Source organism: Rana temporaria, chromosome 4 (genome assembly GCF_905171775.1).
Source record: "Rana temporaria chromosome 4, aRanTem1.1, whole genome shotgun sequence".
In the NCBI taxonomy this organism is placed as follows: Eukaryota; Metazoa; Chordata; class Amphibia; order Anura; family Ranidae; genus Rana; species Rana temporaria.
In genome coordinates, this window is record NC_053492.1 from 199,378,862 (window position 1) to 199,401,610 (window position 22,749).

The 22,749-nt window shown below is 45.0% G+C and overlaps 1 protein-coding gene across 1 annotated transcript in view; it reads right to left on the minus strand.

Moving 5' to 3' along the window:
- LOC120935357 (phospholipid scramblase family member 5-like) overlaps positions 1-22,749 on the minus strand; it is a 38,513-nt gene continuing 15,764 nt past the window's right edge. The window contains exons 5-7 of the mRNA XM_040347479.1: positions 6,192-6,291; positions 497-555; positions 1-397 (exon numbers count right to left, since the gene is read on the minus strand). Of these exons, the coding sequence (XP_040203413.1) occupies positions 371-397; positions 497-555; positions 6,192-6,291 (186 nt within the window). The 3' untranslated portion in view covers positions 1-370. The remainder of the gene's footprint in view (positions 398-496; positions 556-6,191; positions 6,292-22,749) is intronic.

Below are 22,749 nucleotides of genomic sequence, written 5' to 3' on the forward strand. Positions count from 1 at the left end.
TTAAAAAAGCATTACATGAAGTTGGGTTTAAATCAAGTTCCCACATCTAACTTGAACACTTTTAAAAAATTGAACCTCACTTTAATTTGTAGAATGGATATTGTTCTTACATCATAATTCAGCCGACACCATTATAATCATGTTTATTCATTAATATCCTGTTCAAGAAATAGAAATATCTCCAGCTACAGCAACTGAAATAGTTTGTTTTGCTTTTATTTTTATTTTTTTATTGCTGAGCCACATTTTTCGGTCATTCATGCAATTTATACACACATTACTGTCATGTAGACATTTTATCTTGTATTAGAACAGCCATTGATGATGTTTCGCATTCTTGAGTGTGCCATGCTGATTTTCTGTGTTCTTTTTAGCTCATCTCAAAAAACATGTAGTTCTAAAATTGAAATGAGAAATATATGTGAATCCAGAGCATCCTAAATGTGGTTTTATTGCTTAATAGAGATAACAATAAATACATTTTTCCACAGCTTACCAGTAAAAATGTTGCAGCTAAAAGAAGGGCTTTGTCGGTTGGACTGAGAGAAGCTGAAACTGAACAACACAAACAGTTGTTTTGAAGCCAAAAAGCAGACAAATATCATACATTCCTCTAATTTCACGTAATATTTTTGAACCCTGTATCCAAGGTGGCAACCCAAATCCTGAGAGACCTCTATCGCCAATGACACTTAGGCTCTTCCATGATGGCACCCAGAAGTCCATGACAGAGAACACACTGGTCCTAGCACACAGTAGTGAACAATTACTTTGTTTACTACAGAAGTAAAAAGTAATTTAGCGATCCTGCAATCACATGTAAGCCATAATCTTCATATGGAAAGCTCAGACATTGTCCCAAGGGCAGTGCCTTATGCAGGCCATACATGGGTCAAATTCCGAATGAATTTTCTTTAAAAAATCAGAAATTTTGTGATTCGATGATTCTACCATTGATTTCAAAATTCAACCAACCAAGTCCTTATTTCACCTCATGTTGCTACAGAATTTATTTTTTTGTGGTCAGGAATTTTCTTTTCTTTCTGCGAATTGTCGTTTCTTCTGGTCATATGCATTTTTTTCTATTATATTTCTCACACGATTCTCCCATCATTGATTAAAAAATAATTAGTTTTTCCAAAAATTTCCAAAATGCCCGGTCACTCAAATTCGATGGCCGCACGAAAATCGTCTGTTGCTAATGGTGGAAATTCAAACGAAAGTTCTTAGATAAGATTTTCGAAAGAAAATTATTTCAAAATTCGACCCATGTATGGCTGGCCTTATTGAAAGGTTTTCGAAGAAAGGACTTTGCAGTGCCAGAAGGGCCACACATTGGAGATCTCAGTAGAGTGAGGATAAGTAAGTGGTTGACTTGTGGACAGCCTCAGGGTCCATTAAGAAACAGCTAAGCTGGTGGACTCAGATATACTGTATGTACAGTCCTTTGTTCAATATCCCCTTAAGGATAATCCCACGGACCCATGTCAAACCAAAAACTTTTTTGTTTTGGATAGTTGAGAAGGAGAAGAATTCTTAGGCCCCGTACACACGACCGAACATGTCTGCTGAAACTGGTCCGCAGACCAGTTTCAGCGGACATGTTCGGTCGTCTGTACGTCCGACCGGACAATTTTCCGGCGGATCGGACAGGTTTCCAGCGGACAAATGTTTCTTAGCATGCTAAGAAACATGTCCGCTGGAAGCCTGTCCGTCGGACATGTTCGGTCGTCTGTACAGACTCACCGAACATGTCCGCTCGGCCGAAAGCCCTTGCATGCGTCAAAGTGATTCGACGCATGCGTGGAAGCATTGACCTTCCAGGGCCTCGCACGTCGCCGCGGCGACAGCGCGGCCACGTCACCGCGTATCGTGTCCACGCGGATTTCTGTTCCGATCTCCGAGCGGACATGTCCGATGAATACGGTCCGGCGGACTGTTTTCATCGGACAGTCCGTCTGTGTGTACGAGGCCTTAGAGTTTTTTTACTGCTATCCAGGGCTTCATTTGATATACTTACCCTCACCACCTGTCCTGCTGACAATGGTTTCACTGGGCAGGAAGAAAGGGCAAATCTGCAACAGCAACACATACAAAAATAAAAATCTGACAGGCGCTCTAGCTTTCCCCTATTTTACTAAATTAAAGCATTTTAATGTATGTCTGTTTTGCTATTTAAAGCGGGGGTTCACCCTTAGAGGGCACTTTTCCCCCTTCGCTTCCTGCTCGTTATTACTAGGGGAATCGGCAATTTATTTTAAAATATGTGCAGTACTTACCCGTTTACGAGATGCATCCTCTCCGTCGCTTCCGGGTATGGGCTTCGGGAATGGGCGGTCCTTCTTGATTGACAGGTTTCCGAGAGGCTTCCGACGGTCGCATCCATCGCGTCACGATTTTCCGAAAGAAGCCGAACGTCGGTGCGCAGGCGCAGTATAGAGCCGCACCGACGTTCGGCTTCTTTCGGCTACGAGTGACGCGATGGATGCGACCGTCGGAAGCCTCTCGGAAGAATGTCAATCAAGAAGGAACGCCCGCTCCCGAAGACCCATACCCGGAAGCGACGGAAGAAGATACAGCTCGAAAACGGGTAAGTACTGCACCTATTTTAATATAAATAGCCGATTCCCCTAGACCGAACGAGCAGGAAGCTAAGGGGAGATTTTTTTTTTTTTTTTAAATGGGTGAACTCCCGCTTTAAGAGTTCTCCTCACTACCAGTCTGGTAAAACTGTCATTAGCAGGATAGAACGTGAGGGTTATTCTCAATAACTGAACCTCTCGGATAGTAGTTAAAACTGTACAGGAGTTTTAAAACTTCCCCATTAAAACTTGAAAAATTGTCTAGCTATACACTTCAAATATATTTAAAACAATTTATAAAGTTAGTCTTTTTATGCTTCCCTATGGGGCTCTATTACTTGATCCACCTGTGTGTTGCCATGGATGAGTCAGGGTTCAAACTCCCTTAGACCTCTGAAGCTGAGGAATTAGACTCAAACTGACATGACATTAAAACTACAACTGGGAATAAAAGAGCTTATATACATCTATAATACATAGGCATGTAAAATTACTATAAGTTAGGAGTGAACAGTGGCGTTTCGTCCATAGAGGGCGCTGGAGCGCCGCCCCCTCTGGCTTTTTACCTCCACTGAGTCTAATAACATAGATTCATGCATTGCACGAATCTATGTTATTGTCGCTGCTGCCGCTGTTCTATTCAGATGGCCGGACATGAGCGCCGACCATCTGAATAACGGCAGCTGGTTGGCTGTACGGAAGTGCCTATTAGAGGCAGCGGCTCCGATAGGCTTTCCGAGTACAGCCCTCGGGTCCCCGGAAGCTTATCCTTGGAACGCACGGGGGGGGTGCGTTCCTTGGATAAGACTGACAGGCGTCTCAGCCAATCAGGTTGGCCGGTTCTGGCTATCGGTAACCTGATTGGCTGAACCGCCATCAAGGGCGGGAGAAGACATCGAGGGTCGAGGACGTGGATGGCTGACTCCAGTAAAAGTAAGTGCCGGGCGGGGGGGGAAAGGGGCATTTTACAGGGCACAGCGGCGACGAAGGGCACAGTGACATCAATGGGCACAGTGGCGACAATAGGCACAGTGGGGACAATGGGGACAATTGGCACAGTGGCATGAATGGGCACAGTGGCGACAATTAAAGGGCACAGTGACATCAATGGGCACAGTGGCGACAATAGGCACAGTGGGGGCAATGGGCACAGTGGGGACAATTGGCACAGCGGCATGAATGGGCACAGTGGCAACAACTAAAGGGCACAGTGACATCAATGGGCACAGTGGCGACAATTAAAGGGCACACTGGTGACAATTGGCACAGTGGTGACAATTGATGGCACAGTGGCTGCGTTTGATGGCATGGCACAGTGGCTGCATTTAATGGCATGGCACAGTGGTGCGAATTGATGGCACAGTGGCTGCGTTTGATGGCATGGCATAGTGACTGCATTTGATGGCATGGAACAGTGGTGACAATTCATGGCACAGTGGCTGCATTTGATGGCATGGCACAGTGGTGTGAATTGATGGCACAATGGCTGCGTTTGATAGCATGGAACAGTGGTGACAATTGATGGCACAGTGGCTGTGTTTGATGGCATGGCACAGTGGTGACAATTGATGGCACAGTGGCTGCATTTGATGGGCACAGTGAGGCTGCAATTTTTTTTCCGTTTGCGCCCCCCCAAAAATTTTGAGCACCAGCCGCCACTGGGAGTGAATATGGAGATTCTGGCTTTAACCCAATCATAGGTGGTTCTCTATTTGTCCTCTACAGCAGTGGTCATCATCCCTGTCCTCAGGGCCCACTAACAGGCCAGGTTTGCAAGATAACTGAAATACATCGCAGGTAATATAATTTGCTGCTCAGTAATTGCAATATTCTAGTCTGAATCTTCCCAAGGTAATATACACTGCTCAAAAAAATTAAAGAAACACTTTTGAATCAGAACTCCTGGGATATTGATCTGGTCAGTTAAGTAGAGTAGAGGGGAAGGGGTGTATACAGAGGGGGTTGTTAATCAGTTTCAGCTGCTTTGCTGTTAATTGAAATTAACAGGTGCACTAGATGGGCAACAATGAGAAGACCTCCAAAACAGGAATGTTTTTTCAGGTGGAGGTGTCTGACATTTTTTTCCCCTACTTACCTTTTCTGACTGTTTTTCACTAGTTTTGCATTTGGCTAGGGTCAGTGCCACTACTGGTAGCATGAGGCGATACTTGGACCCTATAAAGGTTGCACAGGCAGTCCAACTCCTCCAGGATGGCACATCAATACGTGTCATTGCCAGAAGGTTTGCAGTGTCTCCCAGCATAGTCTCAAGAGCATGGAGGAGATTCCAGGAGACAGGCAGTTACTCTAGGAGAGCTGGACAGAGCCGATGGTCCTTAACCCATCAGCAGGATCGGTATCTGCTCCTTTGTGCAAGGAGGAACAGGATGAGCACTGCCGGAGCCCTACAAAATGACCTCCAGCAGGTCACTGGTGTGAATGTCTCTGACCAAACAATCAGAAACAGACTTCATGGGGGTGGCCTGAGGGCCCGACATCCAGTAGTGTGCTCACTGCCGGACACTGTGGAGCTCGATTGGCATTTTCCATTGAATACCAGAATTGGCAGGTCCGCCACTGGTGCTCCATGCTTTTCACAGATGAGAGCAGGTTCACCCTGAGCATATGTGACAGACGTGAAAGGGTTTGAAGAAGCCACTGAGAACTTTATGCTGCCTGTAACATTGTTCAGCATGACCGGTTTTGTGGTTGGTCAGTGATGGTCTGGGAGGCATATCCATGGAGGGACGCACAGACCTCTACAGGCTACACAATGGCACCCTGACTGCCATTAGTTTTCGGGATGAAATCCTTTGACCCATTGTCAGACCCTACGCTGGTGCAGTGGGTCCTGGGTTCCTCCTGGTGCACGACAATGCCAGGCCTCATGTGGAGAGAGCACGCAGCCAGTTCCTGGAGGATCAAGAAATTGATACCACTGAATGGCCCCCACGCTCACCTGACCTAAATCCAAAAGAACACCTCTGGGACATCCAGTGCCACAAGGTTGCACCTCAGTCTGTTCAGGAGCTCAGTGATGCTTTGGTCCCAATCTGGGAGGAGATACCCCAGGACACCGTCCGTCTTTTTATTAGGAGCATGCCCTGATGTTGTCAGGCATGCATACAAACACTTGGGAGCCATACAAACTACTGAGGACCATTTTGAGTTGTTGTTGCAATAAAATTTCAGCAAAATGGACTAGCTTACTGCATAATTTTTTCACTTTGATTTTCAGGGTGTCTTTGAATTCAGCCCTCTGTAGGTGAATAATTTTAATTTCTATCAAACGATGTGCCATCCTTTCATTCCTAAAACATTACACAGTCCATATCAGTATAGATATCCAGCATGAGATTTTTGCCCGTTGAGATCTGATATGTTTTCAAAGTGGTCCTTTAATTTTTTTGCGCAGTGTATAAAATCTGGCCCGTTAGGGGGCCCTGAGGACAGGGTTGATGACCACTGCTCTACAGGACCCTCCTCTCTCTGCTTCATGTTCTACAGTAGGTTACTTGCACAACACATTCTTTGTATGGTCTAAACTCATAAATTGACAGATCAATTTAAATTCTTTGTCAATATTACAGGGCAATATTTTTCACTTACTATCCAGACCAAAGAAATCATGATCCATGTTATAATCCTCATTAAATCCTGGCCACCTCTTCCAAATGATCGCCACAAGTTGTCCTTCCAGCGATGTGACCTGCACACAGATATTGACATACATGCACTCCCATCAGAATTGTCACTGCAATAATGAAGACTAAATATGCATCATTTACATTCTCTGCCATCTTATGATATTAAAGCATATCATTAACATAATGATACCATCCACATACACTTTACTCTCTATTAATATGCAAGCGATTGCCTTCAAATTTGTAGAAAGAAAAACAAAATAAATACCCTATCAGGACTAATTTATAAACGTTTAACCCTGTAGGACTCTTCTGCCTCCGGACACGAGCGGAATGTAAATCTAAAGAAAAACTCTTGCAAAGGAAAATGTCACGTTCTTAAATGTTACATTTCCATTACAATCCATTATCTTCTGTTATTATAAAAATAAATAAAATTTTCAGGGAAAAAATAATCAAATTTCTCTTTATTGCTTCTTCCAAATGGAACAATAGTGAGGTCCAGCGCAGAGACAAGGTCCTTTACTCAAGGCGAAAAGCCCAAAGTGTACTTCTCCGGTATAGGTTGCAGGTCCTGCCTCTTTTTGCACTACCCCATTTTTGCACCAAAAATCTAGCATGCTGATGTTTCTAAATTCCTCTTTGACATGAGAACACAGCTCTGGATTCCAAACCATGTGGTAGAAGTCTACTTAATTTCTGATGTATTACAATTAACACAGACTTCTCCTCCACTCTCCTCACCTTCATATTCCCTGCTTTTGAACAGGTAGAGAGCAAATAAAGTTATTAGCTCACAAGTTTTCTGTCAAAATCAAGTAGGTTTCTTCTACTTATCAAATAGATATAGCTAAGACCAAAAGGGAGCAAATAAAAGTAAACTTATACGGTTTACATACACTTCAAGGGGGAAAGGGCTGCGTCCAGTTAAGGCTGTTCTCTATTAGTGTTGCTCACGAATATTCGCATTGCGAATATTCGACTCGAATATAGCATATTCGAGAAATCGCGCTATATTTCGAAATTCGCGGTGAATATTCGCAATTCCGAATATTCGATTTTTTACAATTTTTTTTTTGAATCAGATCACATCCTAGATATCTCCATCGACGTCTAAAAGCATTGCTGGTATCATTAGAGACCCTGGGCCGAGTAGCTGAAGCGTTCATTGAATTTTCCAGAAAGATCGCAATGCGATTATTCGGCAAACGCAATATCGCGCGATTATTTTCCTCGCCCCGATCTTCCGCATCAGAGCGATTTTTACAGTTTCATTTTTAAAACAGATCACATCCTAGTGATCTCTATAGACGTCTGAAAGCATTGCTGGTATGATTAGAGCCATTGGGCCGAGTAGCTGAAGCGATCATTTTATATTGCCGAATATTCGCAATGCGAATATTCGGCAATAGGAATATTGCGCGATTATTTGCTCCGCCCTTTTGCATCAGAGCCAATCAGAGTTCTCCTTCCACACTCGTCACAGGTTAGCAACCAATAGGAACCTGCCTGCATGGACATTATATAAGCTCACTCCCAGCACCATTTCATTGCAGATTCAGAAGCTTGCTATAGAGTGTGGAGGCTGTTTCTGTGTTCCTGGTTTCCTGGTTTCCTGTGTCTTTGTTCTTGATTGATTTAGATCATCACCAGCATTGCTATTTAGTGATTCCAGTGGATCTTTTCCAGTATATCAACTGCTTTTTTCAAAGCAATAGACCCAAGAGCTTTTTTCAAAGCTACGTTTTGTGCTGTTTTGTGCTGTTTTTTTCATTTGTGTTACTGTTTGATCCTGCAATCCTCCCTGTTCAGTTATATTTGCAAGAGATTTCAGAACACATATTGATCTGAGCTTTATAAAAGAGCTTTTCTAAAAGCTAAGTTTTGTTCATCTTGTGTTACTGTCAGATCTTGCAGGTTCACTGTTCAGTGATATTTGATAGGCATCTCAGTTCAAATTTTGTTTAGTTTTCCCTAAAGAGCTTTTATAAAAGCTAAGTTTTGTGTTCAGTTTAGTTAAATTTTGTGTAGTAAGTGTACACACTGTTAGTGTACATTTATTTCATCTAGCTTAGCTTAGTGTGTGTTTAGTGTCTGTGTTTTGTGTTTAAAAAAAAAAAAAAAAAAAAAGTTAGTGTTTGTTTAGTGCTTTTTTTTTTTTTCTTTAATTTTGTAGTCCTTGTCTGGTGTACTACTTTTCTTATAGTTTAGTAGCTGTCTGTGTACGTCTTTGTCTGCGTGCCTGTCTTGTAAAAAAAACACAAAAACACATTTTGTTCACATTTTCCCCCCCAATAAAGTTTAACCCCCCCACACACATATCAGCAATTATGAGCGGCATCCGTGGCCGTGGCAGTAGGGGTAGGGGAGTTACTCCCAGTGCTGGATCGCTGCCAGCACGGGGTACCTCTCGTGCCCCTACTAGTGGTAGAGGATCGGGTGCAAGGGGAGTACGCCTGATCCGGGAGTTCTTCCCATCGGGCAGCCGCCCGATATTGCCATCTCAGGCTCAAGTAGTGGTGGACTACATGGGGCACAGCAGTGCCACTGAGTCGTCGGTCCCGACTCACAGTAGTACCACCATTACACCGTTGCCTGTACTACCCCCCCCCAGCCCCCAAGAGTCCAGCATCTTACTGTTCGACAGCGACAGTGATAGGGATCTCTTGGGGGAGGCCATGCATCAGGCAGACCTCCAGCTCTGTCCTGATGGTCAGGACCTTTTTGAAGGGATGGATGAGGAGGATGGGATACCTGCTGGCAGTATCCCAGAGACATCCCTTCAAACTGGTGCTGCTGTTTTGGTGCAGGAAACAGCAGCACCTAGTCAGACCCAGGCGTGGGTGAGGGGACAGCGGAGCCAGGCTAGAGGCTCCATGTCACGTGGTTCCCTCAGACCAACACATCTCAGCCCTTGGTCTGACATCTCTGGGGGCGAAGAGGGTGACCCATCATGGTTGCCATCTGACGCGTCGGCTCACTACGTCAGTGACGACGGGGAAGGTAGGCACCCTGGTGAAACGGTGCGCCAGGTCACCACCAGGGAGACCATCGTCAGGGTCTCCACTGGTGATGGCAGCAGGAGGTGTCAGGAGGAGGAGCAGCAGCAGCAGCAGCAGCAGCAGGCAGCTCCACCTGTGCGCACCGAATCCCAGCAGGTGCAAGTAAGCGTCACCCCATCTGACAGGAGGGCGGTGCTGAAGTCACCTGTCTGGAATTTCTTTACCCTGGTGGCAGACAACCCTACCGTGGCCATCTGCCGGATTTGTAAAGTGAGGGTGAAGAGAGGGAAGTGTTTGGCTCGGGTGGGTACCACAGCCCTGAACCAGCACCTCAGGATAAACCACTGGGCGTTGTATGAGGAGATGAAGCGTGGTGGTGGTAGCAGCGCCACCACCACAAGTGAGCAGGGTACAGCAGCCCCTGCCACATCTTCATCTGTTTCCAGCAGGTCATGCCCCCCCGCTCCCTCTAGTAGAGGTACTGGTACCGGCAGCCAGACCTCTACTTCCACAGCACCCTCCACGTCTGTGTCCCGCACTGCCGTCCGGCGCCAGGCGTCGATTTCAGACGCCTTTGACCGCACCACTCCCTTCCCCCCTGGAGACCGACGTGTGCGTTCCCTCAATGGGCTCCTGGCAAGGGTTATTGCCCAACATCTGCTGCCCTTCAACATAGTTGACAGCAACCCCTTCAGGCAGATGTTGGAGCAGGCCCAACCCCAATGGCGTGTCCCCAGCCGCCATTTCTTTGCCAGGACTGGTGTCCCTGCCCTACACCAGCACATTGTTCAGAATGTAACCCTGTCGCTGGATCACGCTGTCAGCGACAGGGTTCATCTGACAATGGATGGCTGGACCAGCAGGCATGGGCAGGGACGCTACATCAGCTTCACGGCCCATTGGGTTTCCCTCCGAGGCGTCGGTGAGGGATCGTCGGCAACCGATCTTGTGGTGCCGCCCCGGGGTGTCCAGGGGAGAACTGCTGGTCTCCCTCAAGCCACTGTCTCCGCAGCTGCTGAGCCTCCCAGCAAGCGCCCCCGTAGCTACTCAAGTGTGGGGCACGTGCGCTGTCAGGCCGTGCTCCAGCTTGTTAGTTTAGGGGACCGGAGACACACTGCAGAAGAAGTGCTGAAAGCACTTCAAGCTCAGGTCCAGAAGTGGCTGACACCCCGAAGGCTCCAGCCAGGTATGGTTGTCTGCGATAACGGCAGCAACCTACTCGCCGCCCTCCATGCTGGCAGTCTGACGCACGTGCCCTGTCTGGCACATGTCCTCAACCTGGTGGTGCAGAAGTTCCTGCGCACTTATCCAGGGTTGAGTGACATTGTGGCAAAGGCGCGTAGGATTGCCAGCCACTTCAGGCGCTCCCCAACCGCTACCGCGTCCCTGTCCAAATTGCAGCGGAAGTACAATCTGCCCCTTCACAGGCTGATTGTGGACAGTGTGACGCGGTGGAACTCCACCCTCCACATGCTGAAGAGGTTGTGGGAGCAGCAAAGGGCGGTGAGGGAGTACCTGATGGAACTAGGCACTCAGAGGGCTTCACCACAACTCCCTTTCATCGCCTGTGCGCAGTGGGGGCAGATAAACCAGGTCTGCCAAGTGTTGTCCTCCTTCGAGCAGGCGACCAAGATGGTCAGCAGTGAGCAAATTGGCCTCAATAGCGTGCTGCCAATACTGTTCATGCTGGAGAGGACACTAGATCGCCTGCTCGAGGCTGGGGAGAGTGCCTTGGTGGAGCAGGAGGAGTCAGCAATGCTCCACCGAGACCAGGGCCAGGACCAGGAGGAGGAGGAGGAGGAGGAGGATGATGATGAAGAGGAGGAGGAGGTGGTTGCTGGTGTCGTCCCGGAGTCAGGGCCTGGTCAGGAGGGAGAGCCGGTGTTGGGGGCACCGATAGTCCGGGGGTTGGGCATGTCTGAGTTTGACCAGCAGCGCCTCAGGGAAGAAGAGTCGCACCTCATTCACCTGGCCAGCATTGAGGAGTCACAGCGGGCTGTGCTCTTCCCCATGGCTGCCCACATGCTCAGATGCCTCAGGAGGGACCCCCGGGTTAAGACCATCAAGACGAGGGATGATTTCTGGATGGCCACCCTTTTGGATCCCAGGTGCAAGGGGAAACTGGAGCAGTTCATCCCAGCCAGCCGGAGGCAGCACCGGATGGAGGAACTGCAGGCAGCCATTGTCAGACGGTTGGAGCAGGCAACTCCCCGGCCTCCAGTTGTCCCCCCTCATCTCACCCAGCAGGTGGCTGCACCCAGCTGCAGCCGAGCAGGGGACCTAATGGAAGAGATGAGGATGTTCTTCCAAACCGAGCGACCCAGTACCACCACCAGCAGCAGCAGCAGCAGTCACCACCAGCGGCTGGCCCACATGGTGGCAGACTACATGGCGTCCGTCGGTGCTTCTGACAGTATGAGCACCGACGACCCCATGGAGTACTGGGTTGCCAGATTGGACACCTGCCGCGAGCTCGCTCAGTATGCGCTGGAGTTATTGTCTTGCCCCCCCTCCAGCGTACTATCTGAGCGGACATTCAGCGCGGCAGGTGGGGTGGTCACGGACAAGAGGACCCGTCTGTCCACAGAGTCCGTGGACAGACTCACATTCATAAAGATGAATGAGTCCTGGATCGGCGGTGACTTTCTGGCACCCGTCGTCGGTTCAGGGCGCTGAAGGGTCCCTTGCCATGCATTCCCTGATGAAGCCCCGGACCTGATGTATTTACAGTGCTGAATATAACTATTTCAACATCAGAGAAAATCAATGTTAATATTTGGTACAGTAGGCTTTCTTTGCAATTACAGCGGTCAAAAATTTCTTGTAGTTTTACACCAGCTTTGCACACACTGGAGGAGGGATTTTGGCCCACTCCTCCACACAGATCTTCTCTACATCAGTCATGTTTCTGGGCTATCGCTGAGAAACACGGAGTTTGAGCTCCCTCCAAAGATTCTCTATTGGGTTTAGGTCTGGAGACTGGCTAGGCCACGCCAGAACCTTGATATGCTCCTTACAGAGCCAATCCTTGGTTATCCTGGCTGTGTGCTTTGGGTCATTCTCATGTTGGAAGACCCAGCCTCGACCCATCTTCAAAGCTCTAACTCAGGGAAGGAGGTTGTTGCCCAAAATCTTGCAATACATGGCCCCGGTCATCCTCTCCTTAATACAGTGCAGTCACCCTGTCCCATGTGCAGAAAAACACCACCAAAGCATGATGCTACCACCCCCATGCTTCACATTAGGGATGGCGTTCTTGGCATGGTACTCATCATTATTCTTCCTCCGAACACGGTTAGTGAAATTATGATCAAAAAATTATATTATAGTCTCATCTGACCACATGATTTTCTCCCATGACTCCTTTGGATCAGTCAAGACAATTATGTCAGCAGTTATTTCACACCCTATATACTCTTATTAAGACTGCTGTACATCATGGCAACTCCTGCCCATGTGATATGACTCTGTATCAACTACTACTGTTAATACTACTACTGCTGCTTCTGCTGCTGCTGCTGCCCAGTCAAGACACCTATGTCAGCAGTTATTTGACACTCTATATACTCCTATTCCTACTGCTGTTCATCATGGCACCTCCTGCCCATGTGATATGACTCTGTATCAACTACTACTGTTAATACTACTGCTGCTTCTGCTGCTGCTGCCCAGTCAATACACCTATGTCAGCAGTTATTTGACACTCTATATACTCCTATTCCTACTGCTGTTCATGATGGCACCTCCTGCCCATGTGATATGACTCTGTATCAACTACTACTGTTAATACTACTGCTGCTTCTGCTGCTGCTGCCCAGTCAAGACACCTATGTCAGCAGTTATTTGACACTCTATATACTCCTATTCCTACTGCTGTTCATGATGGCACCTCCTGCCCATGTGATATGACTCTGTATCAACTACTACTGTTAATACTACTGCTGCTTCTGCTGCTGCTGCCCAGTCAAGACACCTATGTCAGCAGTTATTTGACACTCTATATACTCCTATTCCTACTGCTGTTCATCATGGCACCTCCTGCCCATGTGATATGACTCTGTATCAACTACTACTGTTAATACTACTGCTGCTGCTTCTGCTGCTGCTGCTGCCCAGTCAAGACACCTATGTCAGCAGTTATTTGACACTCTATATACTCCTATTCCTACTGCTGTTCATGATGGCACCTCCTGCCCATGTGATATGACTCTGTATCAACTACTACTGTTAATACTACTGCTGCTTCTGCTGCTGCTGCCCAGTCAAGACACCTATGTCAGCAGTTATTTGACACTCTATATACTCCTATTCCTACTGCTGTTCATGATGGCACCTCCTGCCCATGTGATATGACTCTGTATCAACTACTACTGTTAATACTACTGCTGCTTCTGCTGCTGCTGCTGCCCAGTCAAGACACCTATGTCAGCAGTTATTTGACACTCTATATACTCCTATTCCTACTGCTGTTCATGATGGCACCTCCTGCCCATGTGATATGACTCTGTATCAACTACTACTGTTAATACTACTGCTGCTTCTGCTGCTGCTGCCCAGTCAAGACACCTATGTCAGCAGTTATTTGACACTCTATATACTCATATTCCTACTGCTGTTCATCATGGCACCTCCTGCCCATGTGATATGACTCTGTATCAACTACTACTGTTAATACTACTGCTGCTTCTGCTGCTGCTGCCCAGTCAATACACCTATGTCAGCAGTTATTTGACACTCTATATACTCCTATTCCTACTGCTGTTCATGATGGCACCTCCTGCCCATGTGATATGACTCTGTATCAACTACTACTGTTAATACTACTGCTGCTTCTGCTGCTGCTGCCCAGTCAAGACACCTATGTCAGCAGTTATTTGACACTCTATATACTCCTATTCCTACTGCTGTTCATCATGGCACCTCCTGCCCATGTGATATGACTCTGTATCAACTACTACTGTTAATACTACTGCTGCTTCTGCTGCTGCTGCCCAGTCAATACACCTATGTCAGCAGTTATTTGACACTCTATATACTCCTATTCCTACTGCTGTTCATGATGGCACCTCCTGCCCATGTGATATGACTCTGTATCAACTACTACTGTTAATACTACTGCTGCTTCTGCTGCTGCTGCCCAGTCAAGACACCTATGTCAGCAGTTATTTGACACTCTATATACTCCTATTCCTACTGCTGTTCATCATGGCACCTCCTGCCCATGTGATATGACTCTGTATCAACTACTACTGTTAATACTACTGCTGCTGCTTCTGCTGCTGCTGCTGCCCAGTCAAGACACCTATGTCAGCAGTTATTTGACACTCTATATACTCCTATTCCTACTGCTGTTCATGATGGCACCTCCTGCCCATGTGATATGACTCTGTATCAACTACTACTGTTAATACTACTGCTGCTTCTGCTGCTGCTGCCCAGTCAAGACACCTATGTCAGCAGTTATTTGACACTCTATATACTCCTATTCCTACTGCTGTTCATGATGGCACCTCCTGCCCATGTGATATGACTCTGTATCAACTACTACTGTTAATACTACTGCTGCTTCTGCTGCTGCTGCTGCCCAGTCAAGACACCTATGTCAGCAGTTATTTGACACTCTATATACTCCTATTCCTACTGCTGTTCATGATGGCACCTCCTGCCCATGTGATATGACTCTGTATCAACTACTACTGTTAATACTACTGCTGCTTCTGCTGCTGCTGCCCAGTCAAGACACCTATGTCAGCAGTTATTTGACACTCTATATACTCATATTCCTACTGCTGTTCATCATGGCACCTCCTGCCCATGTGATATGACTCTGTATCAACTACTACTGTTAATACTACTGCTGCTTCTGCTGCTGCTGCCCAGTCAATACACCTATGTCAGCAGTTATTTGACACTCTATATACTCCTATTCCTACTGCTGTTCATGATGGCACCTCCTGCCCATGTGATATGACTCTGTATCAACTACTACTGTTAATACTACTGCTGCTTCTGCTGCTGCTGCCCAGTCAAGACACCTATGTCAGCAGTTATTTGACACTCTATATACTCCTATTCCTACTGCTGTTCATCATGGCACCTCCTGCCCATGTGATATGACTCTGTATCAACTACTACTGTTAATACTACTGCTGCTTCTGCTGCTGCTGCCCAGTCAATACACCTATGTCAGCAGTTATTTGACACTCTATATACTCCTATTCCTACTGCTGTTCATGATGGCACCTCCTGCCCATGTGATATGACTCTGTATCAACTACTACTGTTAATACTACTGCTGCTTCTGCTGCTGCTGCCCAGTCAAGACACCTATGTCAGCAGTTATTTGACACTCTATATACTCCTATTCCTACTGCTGTTCATCATGGCACCTCCTGCCCATGTGATATGACTCTGTATCAACTACTACTGTTAATACTACTGCTGCTGCTTCTGCTGCTGCTGCTGCCCAGTCAAGACACCTATGTCAGCAGTTATTTGACACTCTATATACTCCTATTCCTACTGCTGTTCATGATGGCACCTCCTGCCCATGTGATATGACTCTGTATCAACTACTACTGTTAATACTACTGCTGCTTCTGCTGCTGCTGCCCAGTCAAGACACCTATGTCAGCAGTTATTTGACACTCTATATACTCCTATTCCTACTGCTGTTCATCATGGCACCTCCTGCCCATGTGATATGACTCTGTATCAACTACTACTGTTAATACTACTGCTGCTTCTGCTGCTGCTGCCCAGTCAATACACCTATGTCAGCAGTTATTTGACACTCTATATACTCCTATTCCTACTGCTGTTCATGATGGCACCTCCTGCCCATGTGATATGACTCTGTATCAACTACTACTGTTAATACTACTACTGCTGCTTCTGCTGCCCAGTCAAGACACCTATGTCAGCAGTTATTTCACACCCTATATACTCTTATTAAGACTGCTGTTCATCATGGCACCTCTTGCCCGAGTGATTTGACACTGTATTGTCAATGTCTACTACTACTATTACAGCTCAGTCAAGACACCTGTGTCCCAATTTTTTGGTACACTATTGACTACTATGACCACTACTGATGCTGTAAAGTATTCCCCAAGTGTTTTTATGCTATGTATTACTATTACCACTACTGCTTGTAAATCATGCCTGTGTGATACTTAGTGGGAATGCTTTAATAAGCATTCCTAGTATGGATACCCGTAAATGTATTAATCTTAATTAGTGTGAATGCTTTAATAAACATTTCCAGTATTGATATCCGTAAATTTAGTAATCTTATTATTCCTTAAGTTTTTTGGTTCTGCGTAACTTCGGCATACTTTCAACTATTGAGACCATTCAACTGTAAAAATGTTCGTCTCGTTCAGCTAATGATGGGACTTCTTCAAGTTTTTTTCTACTTTTTACACTTTTATAAATTTTAAGCTTTTATACCCTTTTTTTAAACATTGAAGTCAATGAGAACATCCTTTTCCCCTTTGAATTCACATGCCATGCCAAAAGTTTCAGCTACTTCATACTTTCACTTACAGACACTGAAAAAACTTTAAAGCGGTCACAAAATATTTAGCTATCCGGCTATGACTTTTCAAATCGTTATCGTTTACAATTTTTTGGTGAAAACGCAATTTACGTTTTGCGAATTTTTCACAAAAATGCAATAGGTTATAATGTAATCCTATGGAGGGGATTTAGAGTCTGTCAGGTGACCTTAACATTGGAGATCTTTGTAATTAAAAATATCTTTACAAAAAGGGGAAACAAATTGGTCTCACGCCCACAAGATCTACTTTTCATACACAATTTTTAGATCAAAACGTAGCTATGCTTGTCTGGTTTATGGCAATGTGACCAATTCTGCGATACGTATTTTAGTTTTAATTATTGGAGCAACAGCCAGAAATTATGTCTCATAGACTCTCATGTGAAATTATCTAAAAAATGTTGCTGCAGAACTCACAAAGACGCTCTTTTCTAAATCGCAGAAATGGCCACATTTTTAAGTTTATCTACATAAATTTCATATCGATGCGTTTACAAGGGCCGTGTATTTCAAACGGTGTAGTCGTTGTATCAATTGCATGTACGTTTGAGGATTTATTAAGCTTTGTTTGGAGGCTTAAATCATGTATTAGATCTGTGAATTAAAAGCGTTTGTAATGTTATTTCTTTCCATAAATAACTTTCCTGACCTCAGTGCAATATTCCTCCTCACTGACCTGGGGGGGAGGGGAAACCTATTGAGGGGGGAGGGGCGACCAGGAAGTCAGCATACTCTATACTTTGCAGATAGAGAAAGAAGCTGTGTGTCCTAAAGATAGTGTAGTGGTTATGGTGAATGTCTTTGGCAAGGGGCTCACCAATTAAGCTATTCAGCATTCCCACTCGCATTTTCCTCAGGAAATGCATTGTCTAGTTATATTATATTTTAATACTCCTGCTGCTGCCTCCATGCTGAGTAAAGCTTCATGAGCTTTCTGGCACAGCGGATCCACCAACAGCCTCCGCTACAAGCTACCAGACCGGACTACCAGACCGGATCTAAACAGCAAGTGTAACTATAACAATGAACCTTATGTTAAACCCTGTTTTGCGGCATTTATACTGCAACCATTGGGCTGACTGCAAGAGCTCATCTGCATTCTCTCTCTTTCTTGCTCTCCCTCTCTCTCTCTTTGTATATATATATATATATATTGTTGCTTTTGTTATGTTCATTTTTCAACAGTTTATTTTGTGTTCGTCGTGTCTGTGTCGTGTGCTTTAGTTTGTCCTAGGTTAATGTTAAATAAAATAATAGTATAAAATGTTTTTGCTTATTATGAAGTTAAATGTGTTGATGTTGATTTGTTTGATGTGAAGTTAGATGTGTTGAAAAACCTACAACTCTATCTCAAAAAGAAATGAAACATTTCCAAAAAATAAGTTTTTTTAATACAAAAATAAATTTAAATATAGCTCTCAATCCGTTTTTGAATGCGGTGCATTTCCGCAATCTGACCCGATAGCTGCTGCTCTAGCAGAGCATTTTGTTGGTTGAGGTAGCTCATCTTACGCTGGTTCTGAAGGATCTTCTGGTGCGTCTTTTCAATGAGTATATTTTGCCTCTTCAGATCTCTTGATGCTTTTAGGATATAATAAAAAAACATTTGGATTTCAAATAACGTTACCAAATAAATAAATATTTTTTTTTGCTTATTAATCAATCATTATCATGTGTATACACTTGTTATGTGTCTAACACATCCCGGGAGTGCAGAATTATTAGGCAAATGAGTATTTGGACCACATCATCCTCTTTATGCATGTTGTCTTACTCCAAGCTGTATAGGCTCGAAAGCCTACTACAGATTAGGCATATTAGGTAATGTACATCTCTGTAATGAGAAGGTGTGTGGTCTAATGACATCAACACTCTATATCAGGTGTGCATAATTATTAGTCAATTTCCTTTTCTTTGGCAAAATTGGCCAAAAGAAGGATTTGACAGACTCTGAAAAGTCCAAAATAGAGAGATATCTAGCAGAGGGATGCAGCACTCTTAAAGTTGCAAAGCTTCTGAAGCGTGATCATCAAACAAAAGAAGCGTGTGGAAAAACAAAGGTGCAAAATAACTGCCCATGAACTGAGAAAAGTTAAGCGTGCAGCTGCCAAGATGCCACTTGCCACAAGATTGGCCATATTTCAGAGCTGCAACATCACTGGGGTGCCCAAAAGCACAAGGTGTGCAATACCCAGAGACATGGCCAAGGTAAGAAAGGCTGAAAGACGATGACCACTGAACAAGACACACAAGCTGCAACGTCAAGACTGTGCCAATAAATATCTCAAGAAAGATTTTTCTAAGGTTTTATGGACTGCTGAAATGAGAGTGAGTCTTGATGGGCCAGATGGAAGAGCCCGTGGCTGGATTGGTAAAGGGCAGGGAGCTCCAGTCCGACTCAGACGCCAGCAAGGTGGTGGTGGAGTACTGGTTTGGGCTGGTATCATCAAAGATGAGCTTGTGGGGCCTTTTCGGATTGAGGATGGAGTCAAGCTCAACTCCCAGTCCTACTGCCAGATTATGGAAGAGACCTTCTTCAAGCAGTGGTACAGGAAAAAGTCACCATCCTTCAAGAAAAACATGATTTTCATGCAGGACAATGCTCCATCACACGTGTCAAAGTACTCCACAGCGTGGCTGGCAAGAAAGGGTATTAAATAAAAAAAAGTAATGACATGGCCTCCTTGTTCACCTGATCTGAACCCCATTGAGAACCTGTGGTCCATCATCAAATGTGGGATTTACAAGGAGGGAAAACAGTACACCTCTCTGAACAGTGTCTGGCAGGCTGTGGTTGCTGCTGCACGCAATGTTGATGGTGAACAGATCAAAACACTGACAGAATCCATGGATGTCAGGCTTTTGAGTGTCCTTGCAAAGAAAGGTGGCTATATTGGTCACTGATTTGTTTTTGTTTTGTTTTTAAATGTCAGAAATGTGTATTTGTGAATGTTGAGATGTTATATTGGTTTCACTGTTAAAAATAAATCATTGAAATGGCTATCTATTTATTTTTTGGTTAAGTTGCCTAATAATTCTGCACAGTAATAGTAGTCACCTGCACACACAGATATCCCCCGAAAATAACTAACACTAAAAACAAACTAAAAACTACTTCCAAAAAAATTCAGCTTTGATATTAATGAGTTTTTGGGGTTCATTGAGAACATGGTTGTTGTTCAATAATAAAATGAATCCTCAAAAAATACAACTTGCCTAATAATTATGCACTACCTGTATACTTCTAGCATCAATACCATATTATGGTTATACAATCTGACAGGTGCGCTTTATATGTTGTCCATTTTTATATCTACATTTTGTTGTTGAAATGTTATTAATCATTGTGCACATATTTACCTTCCTGAATGAGGCTCACAGGACCGCTCTCTTCCTCCTGCTCTTCTGCTTGAGAAGTTGGGGTGGTGGGGGGGGGAAGCTCCTCAGCTTGCTCCTCAACAGGAGCTGGGGTTGGGGAGTGGGAGGGCCCTGGCTGCTCCTCCTCATCCATGTCCTCCTCTGCCGCATCCTCCTCTGCCGCATCCTCCTCCTCCTCCTCATCGGCCTGGTGCCTTCTGCGCTTGGCGCGGACAACTGGCATTGGAGCTCCTATAATAACACAATGTTCATATATTATAAAAATGTTTTCTAATGACGTATGCAAATTCTGTGTACTGTGCTGTATTGTATATGAATACAAATTGATTTATATAGACAGTTAACCAATGGGACAATGTTATATTAAAGGGTCTTGTGGGCACTACAGGGGACTGAGCGTGAGCTGGGATGCAACCATGTTAAAATGAGCTGTTTTTGTCTCCTTTGTTTTGTTCAGACCATCTCATGTTAAAAAAAGGGCCTGATGGAGCACACGGGATTACTATAACAACCCCACTCCTAACACAGGAATTTAGTGGTAATCTATATATATAAAACTCAACGTGTGTGTGTGCATAAATGTATGTATGTATGTATGTATGTATGTATGTTCCAGCATCACGTACAAACGGCTAAAGATATTTATATGAAACTTGGCACACAGGTTACTTATATGTCAGCCACAAACATAGGATAGGTGGTTTAAACCTTACCCACCCCCACTTGCCATGGTCGGGGTTTTTCTTTAAAGTCCCATGCAAAGCAATGGGAAAATTATGTTCCCACATAACTTCTGTGTTCCTGTCTGCTGCCCCATGTCTTTTTTCAACAGTACTATGAATACCTTGGCCGGTGGTGATATATGTTAGCACAACATGGCATCTTGGTTAACAACATCTGACCTTACATGAATTACATATGACCTTACATAACTGTCACCAAAGGAGCTGCGGTGGCTCCACGCGATTGCCACTGCACTGACAACTGATTCACCTCTGCAGCTAGGGGTTCGGATCCCGCTCTCGGCTACCTGTGAATTGAGTTTGGTGGTCTCAGCCCCGCCACTGGTGGGTGTGCTATGCGAGGTTGGGTTGGGAGGACCCCCTCACACCCGCCATTGCCAACCGGGGCATGGAGAAAGGTGGCAGATTGCCTCTGGGGGAGGCCTCCCAACTCCTGCAGGCCGGCTCCTCTCTCTTTCGAGTTCACGCACAAAATACACTTTTTTAAAAAAAAACATAACTGTCAACAATAACTTACCTGGATGATATTTAGCCCGAAGACGTCTGACATTACCCATTTGGCGCCTCTTGAGGTCAGACCACTTCTTAACAATGGCCTTGTGGTCATGTTGGCCGCCAAAGTCAGCGATTAGGGCGCTGACCACAGCCCTTTTCTCTGGCTGCCGCCGCAGGTCATCATATCCTGTTTCCAGGAACTTCTGCAAGATGAAGAACAAAGTATATTGTAATACTTCTGTTGACAGCCTTATGGATATATGACGTAAATGTATGCTATTCAACAATTGGAAGCATTCTCGCCTTATTAATCAATGACAGGGGTAACATGAAAGATTTTATATCCTGCCATTTCGGTCGCCACCTTTTTTGCATAAATATAGCAGCCATTATCATTTGCATAATTATGAATATATTATTAACAACACAGGATACACGTATAGGGGAGATATGCGTTGCTAACTCTTTTCCCTGTCAGGAGCCTAACGCCCCGGGGGGTCAGAGACGGGACCTTTTTCGGAGGACCACTGACGTATGTACCAGTCGCAGTTTTTTGTGATGTCACTCTTTAGGTGTGTGCACATTTTTCACTGCATCCGGGTGGAGTTTTTGGGTTGTGTTTTGCACGCCACAGGCTTTTCAACAGGAAAAAAACAGCTGGAGGCAGAATGGTTGCAAAACACTACGTGTTTGTTACTTAACTCTGGGTTTCAAGACCAGTCCACCTCCAGCTGTTGCAAAACTACTACTCCCATCAGCCACGGTCTGTCAGTGCATGCTAAGAATTTTACTTTTGCTGCATTTAGGGTGCCACAGTTTAGAGACCCGTGCATAAAGGCCTGAAAAATGGGGGCCTGCAGAACTTACAATACTAGAAGTGCCAGCATTCCCAGGCATGCTGGAAGTTGTAGTTCTGCAACATCTAAAGGGCAATATGTATTCGAACGTCCTTGGGCCTTGAGGACACTGAAGTCAGGACGTTCGCATACGTCCTATGTCCAAAAAAATGTTAAATTCATTATGCTAAATAACAAGGAAAAGTGCCTAAATACACATTTGCCAACCAGGGTGTCTGCAGCTGTCCAGGCATGCTGGGACTTGTAGTTTTGTAAAAGCAGGAGACACATTTTTTGTGAAATACTAATATATGATCATATATACTAACTTTTAAACTAGACTTAAATGCTGGGCTGGGCTGGGACTTGTAGTTTTGTAAAAGCAGGAGACACATTTTTGGTTAAATACTAATATCTGATCATATATACTAACTTTTAAACTAGACTTAAATGCAGTTGAAGATGATGAAATAACAGTGGTCAAAATACTTACACAAATCAGCAA